At 38.5% G+C, this 24,213-nt stretch overlaps 1 protein-coding gene across 1 annotated transcript in view; it reads left to right on the forward strand.

Moving 5' to 3' along the window:
- LOC124622424 overlaps positions 1 to 24,213 on the forward strand; it is a 74,510-nt gene that overhangs the window by 46,300 nt on the left and 3,997 nt on the right. The window contains exons 6-9 of the mRNA XM_047148117.1: positions 534 to 805; positions 2,687 to 2,901; positions 8,280 to 8,393; positions 11,159 to 11,271. Coding sequence (XP_047004073.1) covers positions 534 to 805; positions 2,687 to 2,901; positions 8,280 to 8,393; positions 11,159 to 11,271 — 714 coding nt within the window. The remainder of the gene's footprint in view (positions 1 to 533; positions 806 to 2,686; positions 2,902 to 8,279; positions 8,394 to 11,158; positions 11,272 to 24,213) is intronic.

The following is a 24,213-nucleotide window of genomic DNA, read 5'->3' on the forward strand; positions in this document are numbered from 1 at the left end:
ATTGCTTTAATTTAAGTTAAAAAATAAATAAATAAATAAATAAATAAAACTTCAGTTTTAAAGAATCAATCCATGTTAATGTGTTGCGTGCTCTCCAAATAAGAAAATTATGATGGAAAGGAAAAACAATAATTTTGATATGTAAGTGCAGAATTTGTTTTGACATGGTAGTTAATTTTATGGAAGTTAGGGAGGCCTTATTTAAACTGCTCCCAATTTATGTGCTGAAGGTTTCCTGTTTTGTATCTTCACTTAAAAATAATTTGTATGTGTAGTAGGGATAACATCGTTTTTCCACCCGTCTCCAGTGCCTTTCATAATTGCCGTTCTTCCCTGCCTCCCTCCGGCTCATAAATTTATTTTTTTTTCTCCCCCTGTTGTGGGCAGTGAAGGGTGAGAATAATGTAGTTTACTTAAGATTATAATTGCCAAGCCTTACATAATTTTCTTTATTGTGATTTAGTATTGCATAATACTAAACATGGTCTTCTGATTGTCATTTATTAATGCTAAATATTTCGTTGCTAATCCAGGACTAAGAAAATCTATGCAGAATCTGAGGAAATACATCCTGTAGTACTTAAATTTGCTGAAAGCGAAGCAGAAGCTTCAGATAAGGAAACAAAGGGACCTGGTGCGGAACAGAAAGGAAATGAAAGTACAAAGGTGGACTCTAGTCCAGATGTGGAGACTGTATCATCAGACACAGCATCAGAGGACACTGAAGATGATTCTGACATTCCCTCAATCATACCATCTACTAACGATAGAACTGAGAGACCTTATCAAAAACAGCCACAAAAAGGTAACATATTCTCATCTTATATTTACATTAGATTAGATTAGATTAGATTAATACTAGTTCCATGGATCATGAATACGATATTTCGTAATGATGTGGAACGAGTCGAATTTTCCAATACATGACATAATTAGGTTAATTTAACAACATACTTAAGTTAATATAACAACTTTATTTTTTTGTGTTTTTTGTTTTTCTTTATTTTTTATTTTTTTTATTATTTTTTATTTTTTTAATATTTTTGTTTTTTTTGTTTTTTTTTTCTTAATTTATATCTAAAAATTCCTCTATGGAGTAGAAGGAGTTGTCATTCAGAAATTCTTTTAATTTCTTCTTAAATACTTGTTGGTTATCTGTCAGACTTTTGATACTATTTGGTAAGTGACCAAAGACTTTAGTGCCAGTATAATTCACCCCTTTCTGTGCCAAAGTTAGATTTAATCTTGAATAGTGAAGATCGTCCTTTCCCCTAGTATTGTAGTTATGCACACTGCTATTACTTTTGAATTGGGTTTGGTTGTTAATAACAAATTTCATAAGAGAGTATATATACTGAGAAGCTACTGTGAATATCCCTAGATCCTTAAATAAATGTCTGCAGGATGATCTTGGGTGGACTCCAGCTATTATTCTGATTACACGCTTTTGTGCAATAAATACTTTATTCCTCAGTGATGAATTACCCCAAAATATGATGCCATATGAAAGCAATGAGTGAAAATAGGCGTAGTAAGCTAATTTACTAAGATGTTTATCACCAAAATTTGCAATGACCCTTATTGCATAAGTAGCTGAACTCAAACGTTTCAGCAGATCATCAATGTGTTTCTTCCAATTTAATCTCTCATCAATGGACATACCTAAAAATTTGGAATATTCTACCTTAGCTATATGCTTCTGATTAAGGTCTATATTTATTAATGGCGTCATACCATTCACTGTACGGAACTGTATGTACTGTGTCTTATCAAAATTCAGTGAGAGTCCGTTTACAAGGAACCACTTAGTCATTTTCTGAAAGACAGTATTGACAATTTCATCAGTTAATTCTTGTTTCTCAGGTGTGATTACTATACTTGTATCATCAGCGAAGAGAACTAACTTTGTCTCTTCATGAATATAGAATGGCAAGTCATTAATATATAATAAGAACAACAAAGGACCCAAGACTGACCCTTGTCAGTTAAATCTTTTGATGCTATAGCTTGTCTGCGTCTCTCTCTCTCTCTCTCTCTCTCTCTCTCTCTCTCTCTCTCTCTCTCTCTCTTCATTGATGTGAGACATTTTTAAAATTCTGGCTAGCTGAAGATTTGAACTTGGTATTTCTCTTTCTCCCTTTTTCAAGCATGATCCACAGTTTCCAGTGAACTGATTTATAATTACTTGTTGAGTTTTGTTTTTATCAAAATACATCTGCGGTTTTTTGGTAACGAGTTGTCTTTAACTCCAGTGGTTTATTGATGAATAACAGATCGTAAGTAAAATGCATCTGACTGTAACAGCTCATTGGATTTAGCTGTATATATTCCACAAAAAAAATTAGAGTAAAACCACCTGTGCCATATTCAGTATTAAACCCTGAAACTAATTCAGACTCCCCTTCAGCAAAATAAGAAATTAGGGTAAAACACAACCGCACTGCCGTGATAAGTGTAGACAGTGCGTGCCCTCAGTCAGTTTGCTGCCAGTAAAGGTGTTGTTGTTGTTGTTGTTGTTGGTTTTTTTTTTTTTTTTTTTTTTTTTTTTTTTTTTTTTTTTTTTTTTTTTTTTTTTAGAAGTGTGGAAACTGTGGAAATCATCTTGTGAAATGAGTTCTGATTTCTGCTTGTAAATAAGTGTGATGTTGTGGGATTGTAAAATGAATGCCAATTTTCTTTTTTACAGTTTCTAGTTGCAGAAAGCCAAAAAATATTCAAGAGAAGAGAGGGACTGTTAATCGGTCCCGTGTCTTCAGTTTTTTAGCATCTCTTTCTCATAATGTCCCAGAGCAACAGTCACATTCAGATGCAATTATGTACAAGAGAGAGTTTAAAAAAAGGAAAGAAGATTTGTGTTCAAAACTTTTTTGTTTCTATAATTCAGAGGTCTTCAAAAGACAGGTAATACAGTTCTCATCCTCTTTCCCTTGGTTGAGAAGTGAGGTAATTAGAGACACTACTTTCCTCACAGATATATACTGTACCTACATTCAAGAGCTAAAAGACAATATCACACACTTATTGAAAGTTGATATCGCTTAGGAAGAAAAGTATATTTGTGTTACCATGTGTGATTCAGAAGCTGACAACATACAATAATTTGTAAATTTTTAACTTTCTAATTGGAGATTCTATGGTTAAGTAAATGAAACTATGTAACAGCAAATTCAAAATTGCCATGTTAACAATATTATAAGGTGTTTTGATAATTTTGCTGTTTGATGTTGCGTTTGCATCTATCAAACACTAAAAAACACTTTTCACTTTTATCATTAGTATAAAACACTTTTTTCCTCTCACCACATTAAAATTTTAAAATGTCTTTAATCTGCTTCTGTTACCTGTACATTGTTCCTTGTATGCAAAGGAATGTTTTAGCCACTGCAGCTACAAATAGATCTGATATTCAATCATTACAAAGATAGGGATTAGTCATCATGTTATCATAGCAACAATTGTTACTTAAGCTAAAAAAAAAAAGATCAAGAAGGCTAGGAGAGTTTTTATTCTGGAAAGAACAGCAAAAAATCCTATTTAGACAATGAACGGGCTCTATGTAATTCCAATATGGTGGACATAATAGGAATTATGGGCATACTTTAAACTGATTGTAAATTATGCTGTGGAGAAATATGTGCTGAATAAGTGGAGTAAGAATGTAAAAGTCCCACAGCGTTTTAATAACAAAATTCAGAGATTACTGAGGAAACACTGTTGCATTCTTGGTTCAAAAGAGAACATGCAAATGTCAACAGGCAAAAGTTGGTAGAAATTTGTGTGTATATAAAAATATTGATGCTCGAAGATACAATATAATTTCTGCTGTCATACCTTAGCAAAAGATCTTGCTCAAACCTGAGAAAATTTTGGTCCTATGTAAAATAACTGTGTCGAAGGCTTCTATTCTGTTACTTGTCGACCAGCCTAACGTGACGTAGAAGACAGCAAAACAAAAACTGAAGTTTTAAATTCCATGTTTAAAAAATGGTCACACAAAAGGATCATACAGACATAACATTGGACCCTCAAACTTCTGTATGGAGAACATAGACATAGTCATCCCTGGTACTGGGAAGCAACTGAAACAGCTGAAAAAAAGTAATTCACAAGATCTGTATTGAATCACAATTTGGTTTTACAGAATGTACTGTTCAGCATTCGCTCCTCACTTACATTGCATCTGTCTCAACTTTCTTGTTCAGGCAGCTGAAGATAAGCACAGCTGTTTCTTGTGTATAAGAAGGGTAAAAGAACAGACCTGCGAAGTTAAAGGTCAATATCCTCAACATTGGTTTGCTACAGAGTTCCCGATGATATTGTAAGTTCATATATAAAAACTTTCCTTGAGGCAGGAAACCTTCTTTCCACAAATCAGCATGGGTTTACCAAGCACCACTCATGCTGGAATTCAGCTTGCCCGTTTCTTACATGATATCCTGCAAACCATGGATGAAGAGCACCTGGGAGATTCCATAGCCTAGATTTTCAGGAAAGTGTTTGACACACTGCATCACTGTAGACTGTTAACAAAGTTAAAAGCCTATGGTATAGGTTCTCAGATATTTGAGTGATGTGAATACATTTTAAGTAATTGAACCCGGAAGGTTGCTCTGCATGGTGAGTGTTCACTGGAAACAAGGGTATTATCGTCAGTGCCTCAGGGAAGTGTGAGAAGACTACCCTTGTTCTCTATACACAAAAGTAATCTGACAGATAGGGCATGCAGCAGTCTGTGACTATTTGCTAATGACCATGTAGTGTATGAGAAAGTGTTGCGTTCGTCTTCGAGTGACAGTAGGACGATAAAAGCTTACTTGGATACAAATTTATTTGCTTGCTCTAAATGTGGAAAAATGTAATTTAATATAGGTAGTAGGAAAAAGTGTCTTGTAATGTTTGAATACAGTATTAGCTGTGTGTTGCTTGACACATTCATACCAATTAAGTATGTAGGTATAACATTGTAAAGTGCTAAGAGATGGAGTAAACACGTAGGGTTGTTAGTGAGGAAGGCGAACGGTTGACTTTGGTTTATTGGGAGAATTTTAGGAACGTGTAACTCATCTATAAAGAAAACTATACAGAAAACTAGTGTGACCCATTCTTGAGTATTGCATAAGTGTTTGTGATCTCCATCATAAACCCACCCCATCCAGTAAGTCTTCCCTGACTGGGGGTTCAGGGTGACTTCTCTACTCCTTTTCCTACGCCTCTCCAGTTCCTTTCCCTTCAACTCTTCTGCCGGAAGGAGCCGCCACTGGCACCCAGAGCTTGCGTAAGTAAAACCTTCTATTATGTGTGTGTTCTCATGGCGTTGCCTGGTGAGTAGACTTTTTATCCGTCCAATTACATTATAGTGTCAAAAATTGATTATTTTTGTTGTTAAATCATTCTCTGCTTATGTTTCTCCCTCCTGACTCAAACAAGGCCAAGAATCACATCCTGATTGGAAAACCAAATTCCAATGCACTAATCAAAAATATTTTGTAACATGCTAGTCCAACCTGAGAAGCCTCTTCATCCTTGTGAAGCTAGTACAACCTACATCCATTGCCATTTGAACCTGCCCCCTGTATTAAAGTATTGGTCTGCCTCTACTATTTATATCCCCCCTATACACACACACACACACACACACACACACACACACACACACACACACACACACACACTTCCATTACCAGACTGACATTTTCTTGATGCTCCGGGATGTGCCCTATCAACTGAACTTTCCTTTTTACTAAAATTGTGCCACAAATTTCTTTTTTCTCCAATTTGACTCATAGTCCAATAGCAATTGCACAAAAGGACCATTTCCTTACAGAAAGTCCAAATTTTCAGAACTGTTAATGTGTTGTATGTGGGTGCTATGTAATGTAGAATCAGTTTTCAATCTTGAGAATCCTCTGCTGACTTAGGGACACCAAAAAAAAAAAAAAAAAAAAGTTGGTGCTATTGTCAGCTTTTTGTCTCTTACCCTTTTTCCACTGAGCTATTCAACAAAAAGAACTTAGACCATTGGTTTTCAAACTTTATGGGCACACAGTTCCCTTAAACACCCACAGCTGCTTGTGCACATGACATTAGACTTGAAGTGAGGGGTCAATAAATTTAAGTTATAAAAGACTAAGAATAGTTAATAAATAAAAAATTGTTGACATAACACATTTTAAGCAACTTTTAATGTTATGTCTTGTTCTTACAACAAAATAAATGGAAAGATTGAGCTTGCTTCTTCATCAGTTCTTCAAATCTCGGCACGTGGTTGTAAATTGCAATTCACTTGTCTTTCTTCAGATTTTTTACAGTCTATTTTTTCTGTTGTTGATTTCCAGTGCTGAAAAATGTACCTCACATTAGAATGTTGCAAAAAAGTGCAGGATTTACAATGATGGGTAAATGATAACTGATCATATTATTGCTGAGTAGGAAGAAGCTAATACCCTATTTTACTTAGCATCTTGATCAGAGAGGACAAGGCATTTTTTTTCTCTGATTCTGTAATGTTTGGTAAATTGAGAAATTTTTGTATCTTAGTAAATATGTATTGCAAAAATGCCTCTATCCAGAGCAAATTGTTGGCAATTTAACACTCTGCAAGAAAGTTCTGTGTGTGTTGTTGGACAGTGCAAGGGAAAAGGTTTATAGGCAGAATATGCCAAAATTTCATGGCTGTAAGTCCATATGTACGCCCCAAGGAATTTTCACCGCAAGGGGTAATTAAAAGTGAGTGCTGATGTAAACAGAAACAAATATGGATGTGATGTGAACCTGTTGGTTCAAAACCAGTGGTGGTTCTATTCACGTGATTAAATAGCATTATTGGAAGTGGCCAATTGCCGTTTTCTTCTCTGCAAGAATGAACCTGCATTTTGTACACAGCCATGGGCTCAAACTGTCAGATTTCGGGGACAGCTAAGGGCTTGGAAGAGCAATTGAATGGAATAGATAGTCCCCTTCAGCTCTTATAATTGCGATCTGTTTTCTTTACAAGTTGGTGATAACTTTTTGCTAACTGTATATTATCTCTGCTATCTCTAGAATTTGAGTATGTATTCCAATGTCGTCAAAAGCTTTCTCTAAGTCTAAAGGTGTTATAAACATAAGTTTTCTTTTCTTCAGTCTTCTAAGATAAGTTGTAGGGTCAGCGTTGCTTCGTGTTTTCCTATATTCCTCAATAAATCAAACTGACCTCCTCAGAGGTTGGCTTATAACATTTTTTTTCAGTTCTTATGTAAATAATTCATGTCATTATTTTACTACGATAATTTATTAAACTGATGGTTTGGTAATATTAATAGCTGTCAGCAGCTGCATTCTTTTGAACAGGAATTAGTATATTCTCCTTGAAGTCTGAAGGTATTTTGCCTGTCAGATACACCTTGCATACTAGGTGAATAGTTTTGTCATGGCCCTCCCTTGCAAGGATCTCAGTAATTCTAAGGGAATGTTGTCTACTCCAGGGAACTTGTTTCAACTTTGGTCTTCTAATGCTGTGTCAAATTGTTTGGTAGTATTGTATCTCCCATGTCAGTTCCATTTTCTCTTCTATTTTGGTAAAATGGTCTTAAAGGCTGTTTCCTGTATGTAGCCCTTCTTTGTGTGGTACTGGCTTGCTATTACACCAATTCGCACTTCATGTCAACCATTTTTTAGATATCTGCATTACCTTTTCCCAGTTTCGTTTGCAGCGTTTTTGTATTTTCTCCTTTTCGTAGTTAGATTCCTTACTTTGTGTAGTATCAAAGGATTTCTGCAGGCATTATTTTTCATCTGTTTGATTAGCTGCTGTGTGCGCTATTTCATCTGTCAAGTCTATCCTTCCGTCTTGTACTTTATCCTGTACCACATTCCAGTCAATTCTTTTTGTTGAGAATCTTAACTTCTGGTTCTTCAAGCTTATTTATGTCCCATCTCCTTAATTCCCCGCAATTCGTTCAGATTTAATTTGCTGTTCATAACCAATAAATTATGGTTGTAATCCATACCCCCCCCCCCCCCCCCCCGAAACGTTTTCCAGTTTAAAATCTTCTTTCAAAATCTGGGCAGTTTCCTTTTCATTCCTCTCCCCCCAGTCCCTGTTCAACTGCTATTCCTGCTCATCCTTTTTAAAATCGTTGGAAATTTATAGCTTCTTAAATAATTATTGTGCAGTGCAGTAGTTATAAAAGAAAAATCAATGTATTAATTTTGTTTTGCATGATTGGGCACTTGTCTTTTAACTTCTCTATCTTCTTTGCGTGAAAAACATTACCGTTGTAATTTCTTTGTGTCTTCAGCTTCCGTCAGATATGTCCATAACGTGGAACTCTCGGCTTATGAAAACTGCTGGTCTGTGCTATAACAAATATAGTGCTAATAAGCGAACGTCGAGGATTGAGTTATCAGTAAAGGTATGTTAATAAAATAGATTTGTGTTATATCATTCGTATATTGTAATACTTCAATATTTGCGCTAAAAGTCTTGGGAATGCTGTAACGTGGTGATCAGCCACATTGTAAACAAACAGCAGGGGAAAAAAGAGGAGAAGGGGAACAGGCCCCATCTCCCTCTCACAGGGGTGGCAGCCTATGTCTGTTTTCTCTGCTCCTGCGAAAGCAGAACTGATAAAATTAGCAAACTTTTCTGGTCAGTCTTGTGAGGGCCATATTCGTACCCTGTCGTGAACCAGGATTAATCTCTTCACTCCCTTCAACGTAACAAAAGATCACACGCAGTATTTGGTAACAACTAAAGTGCAGTTGTTTGCTGAAGTTGACAGGGTCATAAATGTTGCAGTTGAGGCCCAATATCTACACCCATCAAAACACCCCCATCTAAAATTGCCATGATAACGTGTCAACAAAACGATCTGTTCATAGTGTAATTTACAGTCACTTCATTTCTTTGAATCATGTGTTCAACAAAACTAGTAAAATAAAATCTTATTATACAGGATGCCTATGACATGGAGAAGGAAGATTTGAAAACTTTTTCCGTTTTTTCTCAATAAAAGAGCTTGGGATAGACTTGCAGTCATTTAAAGCAATAAAGTGGCGAAGTTGGATCTCGAGAGCTGACTAAATAACTCTTTTTACATGCCAAGAAATGTGGGCATGTTTTCCGTAATTATGGAGCGACACAGGTAACTCAGTTACTTGTGTGGCCATGTGTGTGTGCTGGGGGAGGGGGGGGGGGGGGTCTTGTTTTCATATGAGTGGATATTGTACATCTTACAACTGTAACCTTTAGAGTGTGCATCCATCAGGGGCTAAACAAGGGATCCCACAAAATCTTGTGATGTGGTTCACATATAATGAACAAGGGACCTTGTACCAACAGTGTCATACAAGGTCATTATGTAGATGAGGAGGAGAGTAGCTTCGTGTGGTCTCCTTGTTGGATCCAACATCTGTACCTCCTTTGCAACACTGCCCTCTTTTAATCTTTCTCATCGGTCACTCTTGAACACCTGTTCTTCAGTCCTCTGGCTATTTGAGTACTTTTGGGTAGAGAGTCTTCTTCTTCTTCTTCTTCTTTTAACTTAATGAGACTCTGTAACTTGTAACTGAAGTGAGTAGGCAAATTGAACAAACCAGCTAAGGCATAAGGCCTGGAGCTGGCAGTCTTACCCCCCCCCCCCCCCCCCATAAGTTTTGCTCTGGTACTTATAATGTTACCATGCAATTCAAAACATAAATAAGCCTCAAGGAAATAGTTCAAAACCTGTGAGCATTGTAATAACATTGTTCTTTTCCAGTAGATCAGCTGTCGGTGTTGGCATATTTGTTTCCCAAAACGAAATTGTAAATTTGCACAATAAAAAGATTCACACAATTAAAGCTTTCGGCCATTAAGGCCTTTGTCAGCAGTACACACACACACACACACACACACACACACACACACACACACACACACACACACCTGCAGTCTCAGAGAGCTGAGACCACACTGTCAACAGCAGCACCAGTGCATGACGGGAGTGGTGCGGGTAAGGAGGAGGCTGGGGCAGGGAGGGGGAGGGATAGTGTGGTGGGAGTGGCGGACAGGTTGTGGCCAAGAAACAAGTGGACCACCCTGATGCTGAACACACTGCCAAACATGATATCCCTCATCTTAATGACTGCTTCACAGCCTGTGCCATGTGGATCCTTTCCACCAACACCAGCTTTTCTGAACTGTGCAGGTGGGAACTTTCCCTGCAGTAAATCCTACGTTCCCATAACCCTCCTGGCCTCAACCTTAGTTAGTCACTGTCCTCACCCATCCAGCCCCCTCCCTGTTCCCATTCCAGCACTCCACAGCCGTCATTTCACTGCCACACCCAGTCTTTTAATTTCTTTTATTTCTCTCCTTTCCACTACTTACCCCCCTGCCCTCTCTGCACTTTCTCTCCTGCCCTCCGTCTAAACTGCAACACTTGACTGTCCGCCACTCCCATCGTACCATCCCTCCCCCCTCCCCGCCCCAGCCTGCTCCTTACCCCCACCCAGTTGCCACTCCCATCATGCACTGGTGCTGCTGTTCGCAATGTGGTCTCAGTGCTCTGAGACTGCAGGTGTGTGTGTGTGTGTGTGTGTGTGTGTGTGTGTGTGTGTGTGTGTGTGTGTGTGTGTGTCTACTGCTGACAAAGGCCTTAAATGGCCGAAAGCTTTAATTGTGTGAATCTTTTTATTGTGCCTATCGCGACTCCGCATGTCCGCTATATGGTGAGTAGCAAATTTTAGTATAAGTCAGATCTAAAATCACTTACTCCTCAAAATAAATGAAATGGACAACTACAGTGCCAGAGATGCATAAAATCACACATACAAACGTCACAAGAAATATTTTTATAAAATTCTCAAAATGTGGTGTGCAAAGCATGAAAAATAAGTAGCTGTTGCAGTTTTTCATTATTTAAACCAAAGTTTTTGCAAATATCTTTTGTAACACATTTCTCCTGCATCTTCTGTGAATTGCTTTGTTTACTGTTACTTAGATAACTCATCTTTTGTGTTCTTCTCCTTTCTGTTATTGCACTGTCATCAGGACTTGCATTTTACTCAGTTCTATTTCAATTGTTCTATAACATACTGAAGTACCAAACCTACATATGTAGGATTGGCTTTATGCTTCATTAAAGTAATATTTATTGTGAAGGAAGTAAAATCTAACTTAAACTATTTTTTCCAGGTTTGTGATTCAGCAGACAGACTCCGTGATACTCTAATCCATGAGCTGTGCCACTCTGCATCGTGGATTATAGATGGTGTCAAGAGCGGCCATGGACGTCACTGGAAGAGATGGTAAGTGGGGCTAGTCAAGCATATTGGTTCCAGTTTTCTGTCATTGATCTGCTCTGTGTGTCAGGGGGGGTGGGGTGGGGGGGGGGGGGGGTGTGCATGCGCGGAAAGAACTAATCTGAAAGCTAGTGAAGTTCTCTGTTTCACTTACACGCGTATCAAAGACTCAATGCCTCTACTATTGGTGAGTTATCTTTACTCTTAGATTGTTTACATTCAGCCAGAACTCTCCACTGCCAGATTCTATATTCCCAGTGCTTGTTGGTCTGCCAGTGCTTGTTGGTCTGAAGTTCTCTCTCAAATATTGATAAACTCAACATAAGTGCATCAAAATTTTTAAATTTCGTAAGTACAAGGTCAACACTGCTTAGCAAACATATTACTAATGTTCACCTCCAGCAATTCTCTGCCATTTATAAACTGTGCAGATTCTGACATTACCATCTGATTATAGAACTAACTTTGGTATTCATTACTTGAAATTTTGCGAAATATAAAATTTATGGTAGCTAGGGGATTCATTCCGAACAAGCTGATATCACAGAGTTAGTAGCATTAGGTGGTAATACAGAATTCCTATTTGTTTAAAATAGTGCGTAGTTTCGGGGGTTGAACTGATTATTTCATAGGTTCAAATTTTGTAAATAATAACCTGATAATTGTATGTGTTTGGTCTTTTTGTTCATTAACTGCATTAGCACCAGACTTCAATGACACTGCTTGTATTTACATTTAAGATCTGTTGGATCACTTTCCACAAATTAAACATTAACACAACTCCATAGAACTAACTGCACAACTGCCACCTAAAACATTTATAGGAATACAACAATCAAAATATAATAAAGCATTATTAGAACAACATAATTCAACTTATAATTAAAAATTTCTATGAGGAGGTACCCAAAAAAAAGGCATGTATAGCACAACTCATTGCCAGTTCAGTGCTGCCTGTGTTATTGACCTGGCTTGTTCTGTTTATCTGCAGTGATTATTTTTGCTAACACTGTTTTGTTCTGTTCTTGTTTCGTTTTTTATAATGGCAAGTTTAAGTGAACAATGTGCAGCTGTGAAATTTTGCTTTCTACTCGGAAAAATGCTGCTCTTACAGTTTCAGTGTTGAAAACAGCTTACCAAGATGATGCCATGGGAAAACCTCAAGTGTAAGAATAATTTGCTCGATTTAAAAAGATTGATGACAAATCTTGTTCTGACATCCATCAGCTGACTGAATCGACAAAAATATTGAAAAAATTAGAGATCTTGTGCTCACAGTCCATTAACAGACAACTGATGAACTGTCAGATATTAGTGGGTTTATCTTGGAGCTTGGTTCAGTGATTTTTAATGGAAGACTTGGGAGTGAAAAGGTTTGCTACCAAGTTTGTGCCTTGGGTTCTGACTGAAAATCAAAAGAAATGCAGAGTTGAAACATATCGTGCTTTGAAACAACAGCTTGAAACTGATCCAGATTTTCCTTCCAAGGTCATCACTGGTCATGGGTCATGGTGTTATGGTTACGACCCAGAAACAAAGCAACAGTGAAGCCAGTGGAAGACATCATCATCACATCATCCAAAAAAATGTCTTAAAGTCAAATCAAACGTCAAAACAATGCTAATTTGCTTTTTTTTATGCCAAGGGCATATTTCATTCAGAGTTTGTTCCCCCAGGTCAGACTGTCAATAAAAACTTTTATTTGGAAGTTTTAACAAGATTGTGCAGCAGTGTTCATCAAAAAAAGGCCTGATTTGTGGGAGACATGTGACAGGCTCTTCCACGACGACAACACACATGCGCACACAGCCATCTCAGTTACAGTTTTTGACTAAAATGACATGGTCCCTCCCCTCTGCAACACGCACCTTACTCGCCTGACCTGGCTCCATGCGACTTTTTCTTATTTCCACTCATGAAAAGGGCATGAAAGGACACTGATTTGACAGCATTGAAGAAATCGTGAAGAAAAAAAGAGGGGCAAACTGTCAGCCATTTCTAAAGATGACTATAAGAAATGTTTCAAACAGTGGAAGCACCTGTTGGACAAAAGTATTAGTTTGTAGTGGAGAGTATTATGAAGAGTATAAGATGTTTTGTAAACAGTTTGAAAGTATATAGCTTTAAAAAATAATATTTTTTTAAAATAATTTTGATGCTGATTGGTTGTGTATTTTTAATTGCAAATTAATTAAACATAGTTTCAAAACTATCACACTTTATTAATTTTTAATTACATCTTTCAGATTATGTTTCTATTAATAATTATACAGTACAGACAAGTAAGTACAGTACAAACAAGAAAGAAAGAAAGAAACATTTCAGGAATCCAGAGACAGTGGCACTCATAGTGTGCCTGTGCATGCATGCTCTGTATTTATCAGGTCTATGATCACGTGAAATTTTGAAGGACCGTAAAATGCTGTTCAGCTTCTGTATTGGCAGTTTCATATGCAGTTCCATTTGGTCCTGTTAAGTCCATGTTTTATTTGTTTCCTTCAATATGTCTGTGATAAGGACAAATATGTTGTTCTTTCTGGTATATTCTACTTACATTTACTGTCACATATGTTGTAACTGGACTACCCATCTAGATAGCTGACCACATTAAAGTGCCCACTTCTGGGACATGGAGAGGTATACTGGCCGGGATCAAATATTCCTTGCAGTTAAAGGTTGTAAGAGCTAGCCTCAATGTCATTTTTTAGACAGTTCTCCACATCCCTCTAAGTAAATACCAGTTCCCATGACCTGCCTCAGTTACACTGTGCAAACACTTTGGACAACTTTGTCACATTTGACCGTGCAATGTGCACTAAATGCAGACAGAAGGGGTGCACGAATTCCTCCCCTGTGGGGCAGCATGCAGTAGCTTTAAAATACGTTCAGGAGTGGCAGTTCCCTTGTAATAAAGCCTATAGTGTTTAAAGGTATGATAGGCTCTCTGAGAAATTGAAGTCCTGTGTCAGTTCTGACCAGGCACTAGCAGGTTATGGGACATTGGAAAGGATGGATGTTACAACCAGATCTTCCTGCTAAACAGTTACTTTTGTCCTACTGCACAATTAAGAAGGCCCATTATCTTCTCGTGATTTGATTTCATTTGTCAGTTTCTGCAATTGTTAATTAGATCTTCAATATTGAGTTGTAGATCGGCACAACAATAGACTTTCACAATTAAAGCTTTTGGCATTGGCCTACACACGCGCACACGCGCAACTCACATACACGAATGCAGTCTCAAGCAACTGAAACCACACTGCGAGCAGCAGCACCAGTGCATGATGGAAGTAGCAACTGGGTGGGGGTGAGGAGGAGGCTGTAGTGGAGAGGGGGAGGGATAGTATGGTGGGGGTGGCGGACAGTGAAGTGCTGCAGGTTAGACAGACGGCAGGGGAGACGTTGGGGGTGGGGGAAGTTGCGGAAATATTGTTATATTCTATCCTGGATTTTCCATTGTTTAATTAGATCTTCTACCTCCTTATCAAAATATAAGCACATTTTCATTGGGATACCTTTTATTAACCTGTAAAGATAGTCTTTTTATTACTCTTCATATTGCTTTAATGTCTGTAACAGTTTTCAGTTTTTCATTTGCAATTAACCTAAACCAGAATTTGTTGTCTCCTGTTCTTCTGTAATAAATTATGCAATAACTTTATTTGGTCTATCCTGCTTTATTACATTCAGTAATGCTTTCAACACTGCTTACTTAACTTTATATCCTAAAGTTGTGCAATTTATTGACCCTAGATTCAAAGTAGCAGAAACATTTGGGTTTTCTAGGTCCATGTTGTTATCTACATAGTTAATCTGTGTCGGAAGGTGTGGACTCTGTAGCAATTGAATCTGCCCCATGACATGAAACCATTGCCTGTGTTCCGTCTGCTCCAGGGCACGAGACATATGAACTGTGTGGAACCGATCACTTAGCATGCTGTTAATCAGTCAAGCCATTGTTCTGCAGGGTACGATGTGGAGTAATTTGTAGATAAGGCCTTCCCTCTACACAGTGTTGAAGGCGGCAGTTAAGATCAACAAACGCCACAGATGTTTCTGCTTCATTTTGTATCCTGACTCTCTGAAGGATGTGAGAGACAATACTCGATGCCAGCAGCTACACCCAGGTCTGAAGCCTGCCCGATCAACTGGAACATTCTCTAAGATAGCACTACTTATTCTGTTATATACTAGCCTTTCAAAAAGCTTGTAGCAGCAGCTAAGTAGGACAATGGGGCGATAGCTTTTACCATGTTGTTGCGTTTGCCAGGCTTCAGAAAAGGTATTGTCTTAACCTTTTTAAACTCCAATGGAAGTTGACCAGTCAGCAGGATATCAGTGAATAATTCTGCCAGCCATTTCTTAGCTTTTCCTCCCTTATGGATAAGGAATTCTGGATGGATATCATCGAATCCAGGTGCCTTAAGAGGTTTGAGGTCCTTCAGTCCAGAGTCGACATCTAAAACTGTGAAGGGATGGGTATACTCAGATGAGGGAAATGGCATATTTTTCGGGTCATGAAGCTGTCTTCTGATATGTTTCGTATGTTTCTTGTCAGGAGGCACTCTTGAGGTAGTAATGATGTGAGAAGCAATTTGGTCTGGTGTTACTTTGGAATATTTTCTGCATGCTGGTGCACTTCCTCCCAGTTTTCTCAGAAGACTCCATGCTTTCCTGCTCGAGTGGGTGAGGTCCATATTTTAGACTGTTTCTGCCTTAAAGACATGTCCTAGCTGACAATAGTTCCGTAGCTATCGCTGGATCACCACTTTGATGGAAGTGTTAATACAGTGTTTCACTTTCATCATTCCATCCTGGAACATATTCTTTTCGGTATCCTCTTGGCATACACTTTTTAGCTGTTGCTGTTACTGCACCAATGAAGCGTTGATAGTTCTTATGTGATTGAGGTATCCAGCAAATGGTCTTACCCAGTTCCGTTGGAAACTTCTTCCAGTCAGCTTTCTGGAAATTCCATCGAGCATGCGGGGTTGATTGTATGACAGGAACTGTGCAGCCAATTTGTATTATTACAGGTCTGTGTTGGCTGTGAGGAAAGGCATCTATCAGTTTCCTTGTGGTGTTGATGGGAAAGCCACTTCCGTTGCAGCTAACAAAGCATAAGTCAGGATTTGAATCCTTGTCCCAAGCAGCTGACCTGAAAGTGCCTTGATCTTTGGCATGGCACACTAGATGAAGATTATTCTCTTAAATCCATTCTGCAAGCATGCTCCCATTTTCATCATTTTGAGAGTACTTCCAAAGTTCGTGGTGACTGTTGAAGTCTTCTATGTAAATTGCAAGATGTTCTGCTGTGTGTAGGACAATATCGGGCCATGATGTTTTGGGCAGTTTGTAAACATTTGTAATAGCAATACCATGCAATTGTATGACAACTGTATGTATATCTGCCTCCACACTGACAAAAATCAGTGAAGCTTCATTTATGTTGTTACGGACGTACGTAGCAGTTTCATACACCTCATGGTAAGTTACACCAAGTACAGAATATCCAGGAATTCGACCTCGGCTTTGGAATATTTCTTCGCTGGAAATGTGAGTTTCCTGAATGGCGACGACGCCGATATTGTTGTCCAGCAAAAAATTTAACAGCCATTTGCCCTGATAATGCTTTCGATATTCAGTTGAAGGAGTGTGATAGTTGGTCTAATGTTTCTTGTTAGTGGGCTCTGAAAATAACTGTTTCTGCAAGTGTTCATGTGTCATTGCCAGGAGGTCCTGTGGATAGTCTGGCTGCCTGTAATCACTGCTGCTCAATTAGCACCACCCAGGAGGCACGTGTAGGGTATTTTAAGGTTAAACCTATGGACATGAGCAACGCTACCTGATCTAATGACACTTCGTCCAGAAAATACTGCTATGCCAATGACCTGGCTCTAGCCGTACGACACCAGGAAATGAAGACAACAGAAGAGATTCTAACCAATGACCTATTTGCATTAGATAATTACTTCAAAATCTGGAGACTCCAACCCAATGTGAGTAAAACAGAAGTGTGTTGCTTCCATTTAAATAATCAGTTGGTGAATGTAAAACTTGAAGTAAGTTTCAGAGGCAGGATTCTTCATCATAATTGGAACCCAAAATATCTTAGTGTCATCCTGGACCCTACACTATGCTTCAAACACCACCACCTTAACTTAGCTCAAAAGCTGAGGACTCAAAACAGCATCCTCCATAAGCTATGCGGAACTACCTGGGGATCTTCAGCAACTACCATGTGATCTTCAGCTCTGCGCTTGGTGTACTCAAGTGCTGAGTATTGTGCATCTGTTTGAACAGTCATCATAAAAGGCTTGTTGGCACTGAGCTGAATATGACAATGTGCATAATATCTGGTGCAATCAGATCTACTCCAGTTTATTGGCTTCCAGTGTTAACTGGCATAATGCCTCCTGATCTACGCAGATGTACTGCCCTTATGATAGAATTCCACAAGATCTCCAGGAATTCTAACCTACCCATGCGTAGCAACCTGCCGCTTTTAAATGGTAAGAGACTGAAATCACACCATCCAACTCTGTGCGACTCTGCTGACATGGTTACTAAGGATTTCAAACCTCTTGAAGAATGGAAAGGTCAGTGGGAAGCAGTGACAGATGTGCGCATGCATAACATCTTCTCAGGTGCTAAACTTCCAAGTGGATTCGACCTACCACGCAAGACCTGGACTACTCTCAAAAGAATCTGTACTGGCCATGGCCGATGCAGGGATGCTCTCTTTAAGTGGAAGAAGCTGCCTAATCCAGCCTGTGACTGCGGGGCTCCTTACCAGTTTATTCACCACATTGTCAGTGAATGCAGGATTTGAGCCTATCATGGTGCTGAAGAGGACTTCCTGCTAGCAACTCTAGATGCAGTGTGCTGGATTGAAGGACTGGATATTCAGTTGTAAAGGCAAACTTAAGTTTTTTGTGTGTCAATATGTACACATGTATATGTATTTTAATTTTATGGTATGTCTGTATTAGCCATACGCTAAATAAAATGTGTGGAACCTTGTTTAGAGCTAGGCTGATAAGTCGTAGCCCACACCTCAGTGGTTCTGAATTTTTTTTTTTTTTTTTAGCCTGGAATCAACATGATCGATTTGCATACTGATCACCTGCTAGTACAGACCCCAAGTCTTCAGATAATTTTGTCATTTAACAGTTAGTCAGGCTTTGCATGACATATAATACATGTAGTTGAGAGGTAAATAGACTGAATCGCCATACTTTCTACAATGTAAGGTGAACAGTTCGTGGAAATTTATTTTCTATGAAGCAGTCCATTAATGTTGGTACTCAGCTGCATAGCTTGGATCTCTAGATTGGATATTAGAATCTATCCTGGTTGGTTCCCTTAAACTTCATTAAGCTGTAATTAAGTTATCCTGACAGCTCTTGACAGTGACATTTTTGTTAGTTAACTAAGTTATTACACAACTGCTAGCCAGTGCGTTCCTTCGGGAGGCAAAATGTGTAGCACTGCTGGTAGACATACACAAAAGTTGTTAAAGTTACTACACACTACCTAGCTTTTGGCACAAATAGTTCCTTTGCAAGGAGAAGTTGTAGGTATCTCTTACTCTGAAGTCTGTGTTGTTTGTTCTTCCTTTCAAACCTTTCCCAGCCCCATCCCTCTCTTCGCCCTTGAAGGAGCTTTGAGTTCAGAAAGGCTGGTAGTTTGTAATTTTTACTTTTATATGTGGGTGCCTGGCAGTGCTACAAAATTCACCTCCTGGAAACAAGTATGAGCTACCAGTTTTGTCTCTTAATTTATTGCATTTTATGACTTAGTTCTACAGTTATAGTAAATTTTCTCAGTTGAAAATATGGCAGTATGCTGACCATTCACACCCTTTTGTTTACATAACTTGGTAAGTAATCAGCTTTTTATAACTGATTATCTCACTCCTCTTAGTGTCAGACTAAGGATGAGTGATGGATAGTGTAGATCATTTCTCCTTCTATTTTTTATGAATGTTACTGTTTTCAGTGTTAGATAAAAAAGCTTCATAAGGGAGCAAATGTAATAAGAGGCTGTTGTCAGTATGCCCAGTTGTTTAAAGAGCTCTCTGCAAGAGGTTCTAGAGTGAACGCCACTCTTCTGTGTATCACACACTTTTTTTTCCTCAATGAGGAGTTAACGTAGAATGTGGTGCCATAAGACATCAGTGAATGAAAATTTGTAAAGTAAGACACCTTTTTCACAATTTCATCTCCAGTATCTGTTACTATCTGGAATTTAAAAGTTGCAGAGCGTAGATGTTCAAGGTGATCTGCAACTTGTGACTTCCAGTTCAAGTTTTTATCAGTATAAATATATAATAACTTGGAGTGTCCCGATTCATTTAATCAATTTTCTGTCTTGTTATTTCTAATTTTTTGGTCAGGTGTTGTGCAATACTTAATTGCTTGTATTGTGAGTTATCTGAATTCACTGACAGTCCATTTGCAGAAACCTGGTTATTAATTTTTGTGAAAATATTACTTACATTTTAAAGTGTTGAAATTACTACATTAGGGTTGATTATAATACTTGCATCATCAGCAAAGAGAACTAGTGCATGGAAGCTCTTGTTATGTGAGAGCAAGAGTGAGCCCAATATTAATCACTGTAGTACTGTCATAATGATATTCTTCCTTCTGATATTAGCTGTTGTGTTGAGCATTTTTTTTAATATGAGGGTAATCCCAAAAGTAAGGTTTCCTAATTTTTTGTAAGTACATAGATCTGGTTATTTATACAATGGTTTATATCAGTTTACAGCTTGAACATTTAGCTATTTTTCGACATAATCACCATTTATGTCGATGCGTTTTTGTAGACGCTGTGGCAGTTTTTGTATGCCCATGTCATACCAGCTCGCCACCATGCTGTTCAGAAAGTTATGAATCTCTTTTCTTCACATAATCGTCAGAGCTGAATAACTTTCCGGCCAAATGTTCTTTTAACTTAGGGAACAGGTGATAGTCACTGGGCGCCAAGTCAGGACTGTAGGGTGGGTGGGTGATTATGTTCCACTGAAACTGTTGCAGGAGAGCAACAGTTTCCGAGTGATGTGTGGGCGAGCATTGTCATGGAGAATGTGTATGCCCTTGCTCAACATTCCTCTTCTCTGGTTCTGAATTACCTGTTTGAGTTTTTTCAGAGTCTCACAGTACCTGTCAACGTTAATTGTGGTCCCAGTGGGCATAAAGTCGACCAACAATACCCCTTTCCAATCCCCAAAAACGGTTGTCATGACCTTACCGGCAGACTGTGTTTGTTTGAATTTCCGTGGCTTTGGCGAAGAAGGATGCCACCACTGGCGTGATTGTTGCTTGGTCTCAGGTGTAAAGTGGTATGTCCAGGTTTCGTCACCCATGACAATTGAGTCCAGAAAGTTGTCCTGTTCGGCTGGAAGGCGGTGAAGAAATGCGTGGGAAGCATCAACTTATTGCCGCACGTGGCCCTCAGTCAGCATATGTGGCACCCATCTTGTGCACACGTTCCGGTAGTTCAATGTTTCCGTTAAAATTCTGTGAGCGGTGCTTTGGGAAACCTGAGGAACCAACATGCCGAGATCATCCAGGGTGATCCGCCGATATTTACGCATGCTTTGCTCAACCTTCAACACTGTCTCCTCAGAAATTGACTGTCTCCTGCTCCTTTGTTCGTCATGAATTTCGGTCTGACCAGCTGCAAACTCTCTACACCACTTAAGAAAATTTTTGACATCCATGCATGACTCGCCATACACTTCTGTCAATTGGCAATGGATTTCAATCGGCACAGTGCCCTTTGCGTTCAAAAACCGAATAACTGCGCGCAATTTGCACTTGGTGGTAACATCCAACAGGAGCTCCATTCTCTACGGCTACCAAGCCAAGACTGAGCACCTCAGCGCTGCATGCGTATGTTCACACACAGTGCATGAAGCGCTCTTCATAACAGTGTGACCAACTGCCAGATAGAGTTCTATACTTATAAAAAAATAAGAGACCTTACTTTTGGGATTACCCTCGTATAAACATGAAAGCTTCCAGAAATAATGTTTTATTAACTAATTGGTATGTGTATAACAACCACTACAAGCCACAGAGCCTATAATTACCATGGAGTAATTAAAACACAAAAAGAGTAAAGAAAAAAACTGTCAATATCAATTTACATATCTCAACATTTCCCCTTAAATTGTCATTGACACAGTATGAAGTCTAAATGTACACTCCTTCACTCATTTGAAAAGGCCAGTTTCCTACCCATATTTCATGTCTGGCATTGCTAAGTGGTCTTGTGAAAGCATTGACTAACATCTCTTTAGAAGGGAGATGTTCAACATTAACAATAACTGATTCAGCATGTCTTCTTATAAAAAGGTACTTTATATGCTTGGATCTATTTGTCACTAGATTGTTGGCTAGCTAAATGGCTCCTTTATTATCACAATATACTGTAAGTGACTTTGAGACTGCTTGGATCTATCTCAGACACAAATTGTCTTAAAACACAGTAAATCTTGAACAGTTGATGCCAAAGCCATATATTCAGCTTCACAAGTAGAAAGTGCTATAGTTTTCTACTGGACCATGAAATTATAATTTTGCATTTTTATGCATGGACCAGTTACAGAGTTTTTGTCATTGATTTTACTACCCCAGCCTACATCACTGAAGGTCATTATTTCTCTGTTAGCATCTCTAAAAAATTCTAACTTATAGTCCATGGTTCCCTTTAAATATCTAAACAATCATTTTACAGACAACCAATGAGTCTCTTTAAAACAATGATTGTATCTGCATATGAGCTTTACAGCGAAACTCACATCAGGTCTAGGGATTTGGAATACACATAGAAGACTTCCTATTGTATATTGATACAATACATTGATATCACCTGATTTGACTGCTTCAAGGTCCAAACCAAGTTGAAGTGGTGGTGACACTGGCTTGGCTTCACTCATTCCAAATTCCTCCAAAACTCTTTTTACGTAGTATTTCAGAGGAATCCCAATTTTTCCTTTTCCACGATCCTGTGTAATTTCCACACCTAGGCATTGGCTTATCTGTCCTGAATCTTTTGTCTCAAAAAATCTCTTCAAAGAACTTTTGAACTGATCCAAAACACTTCCGGTGCTTAAAAATAGCAGCATATCATAGGCATATAAAGCTGTGATGACTAGACTAGTTCGGTGCCTTCTCTGTGAATACATGGATAAGTGTTCGACCGGTTCAGTTTCAGTATCTTTAACACCTCGTCAATTTTTTGATTCCAGTTCCTACCAAACTGTCTTGAGTTTGTAAACGGCTTTCTTCAGCCACCACACTTTTCCAAGAGTTCCAAAATTTGCTGGTGGAATGACATAAGCTTCTTCATTTAAGTCCCAATAGAAATAAACAAAAGTGATGTCAACATAGTCAGTCTCCAGGTTCTCTCGAGCTGCCATAGACAAGAGACATCAAATGGATGGATGCATGCATGACCACAAGTGTGAAGGTGAAGGTGTCCCCATAATCAACACCTGGAACTCGAGTGCATCCTTTATCGCTAGGCATGCCTTAAATGTTTCTGGTCTACAGCTAGCCCCCAAGCTTTATTTTTAATACCCACTTAGTATTGAGTGGTTTGTCCCCCCTGGGTAGCTCTACTTCTTCAAATGTGTTGTTATGAGAATTCTTTCTTCATTTCTTTTTTCCATTCTTCGTTATTTGTCCCTTCCAAGATGTCTTTGACATCAGTGTTGTCACTTGGAAGTCCTTCTTCCAAATAGTAACATGATCTGGCCATGTCTTGGGTTTTGGTTCTCTGTTTGACCTTCGAGGTGTAACCTCTTGAACTACGTCTTGATTTACATGACCCTCATCTTGAGCTTCAATTTCTATTGAATCACTGTCAAGGCCATAAAAGGGTTCATTATCACTGTCTTCTGATTTAACTCCTTCAGTTTGTGAAGTACTAATGTCCTGAAGAACTGCTTCTTGTTCCAATCCTAAGGCATTTGAGGTCTTAGGTTCCTCTGTTTTTGAGCTTTAAAAATTCTCATCCTACAGCCAACTATCTAGCCAGTCTCGCTATTGATGAATCGATAGCCTTTGGGTGTCTGACAGTAGCCTACAAATGTCAGCTTCTGTGACTTCTTATCCCACTTCTTGTGATGTGGTTTTGGAATTTTAAACATTGCAATACAGCCAAGAATACTCAAATTTGATAAACAAGGCTTTCTCCTATGACAAAGTTCATGTGGCTTTTTATCTCCAACTGTGGTGGACAGCAAACAACTTGATAGGTATGCAGTTGTAGACACAACTTCAGCCCAATACTCCTTTAGTAGGTTAACATTGATCATCATGGTATGAGCTTTCAACCAATGTGCTATTAGCTCTTGTGACAACACCGTTTTGCTGTGGGCTGTAATGTACTGTAAGCCAGTGGATGACACCTTCAGAAGTCAGAAATCTTTTTAGTTCATCATTGATGTACTCCCTTCCGTTGTAAGACTGCAACTTCTTGGTATTTTTGCCTGTCTGCTTTTCCACCACAACTCTGAAGTTTTTAAATATCCATGTTACCTCACATTTTTTCTTCAAGAAATAAACAAACTTAAATCCTGAAACATGAAAGTGTGAGAAAATAATGATTTCCATTAATAGATACTGTCTCCATTTGCGCACACAAATCGGAATGTACTAAATCTGTGTGTAGAATACATTTTCCTAGGCTTGAGTGGAAGATGTGACTGTTTTCTCATGATGCACAACTTGGAGGTCCTTACCCACAATATCTTCTTTTAGTCATCTGACAACTTCAGCATACTTTTGTGATTCTTATGTCCTAGCCTGTGATGCCATAAGAATCCACTATCTTTTACATAGTAGCACTGTTTCATTTCACTTCTATTCAAACAATAGACGCCACTCTTATGCATTGCTTTGTCAATTAGCAGTTTGTCATGGACCAAAT

This window comes from Schistocerca americana, chromosome 7 (genome assembly GCF_021461395.2).
Source record: "Schistocerca americana isolate TAMUIC-IGC-003095 chromosome 7, iqSchAmer2.1, whole genome shotgun sequence".
NCBI lineage: Eukaryota > Metazoa > Arthropoda > Insecta > Orthoptera > Acrididae > Schistocerca > Schistocerca americana.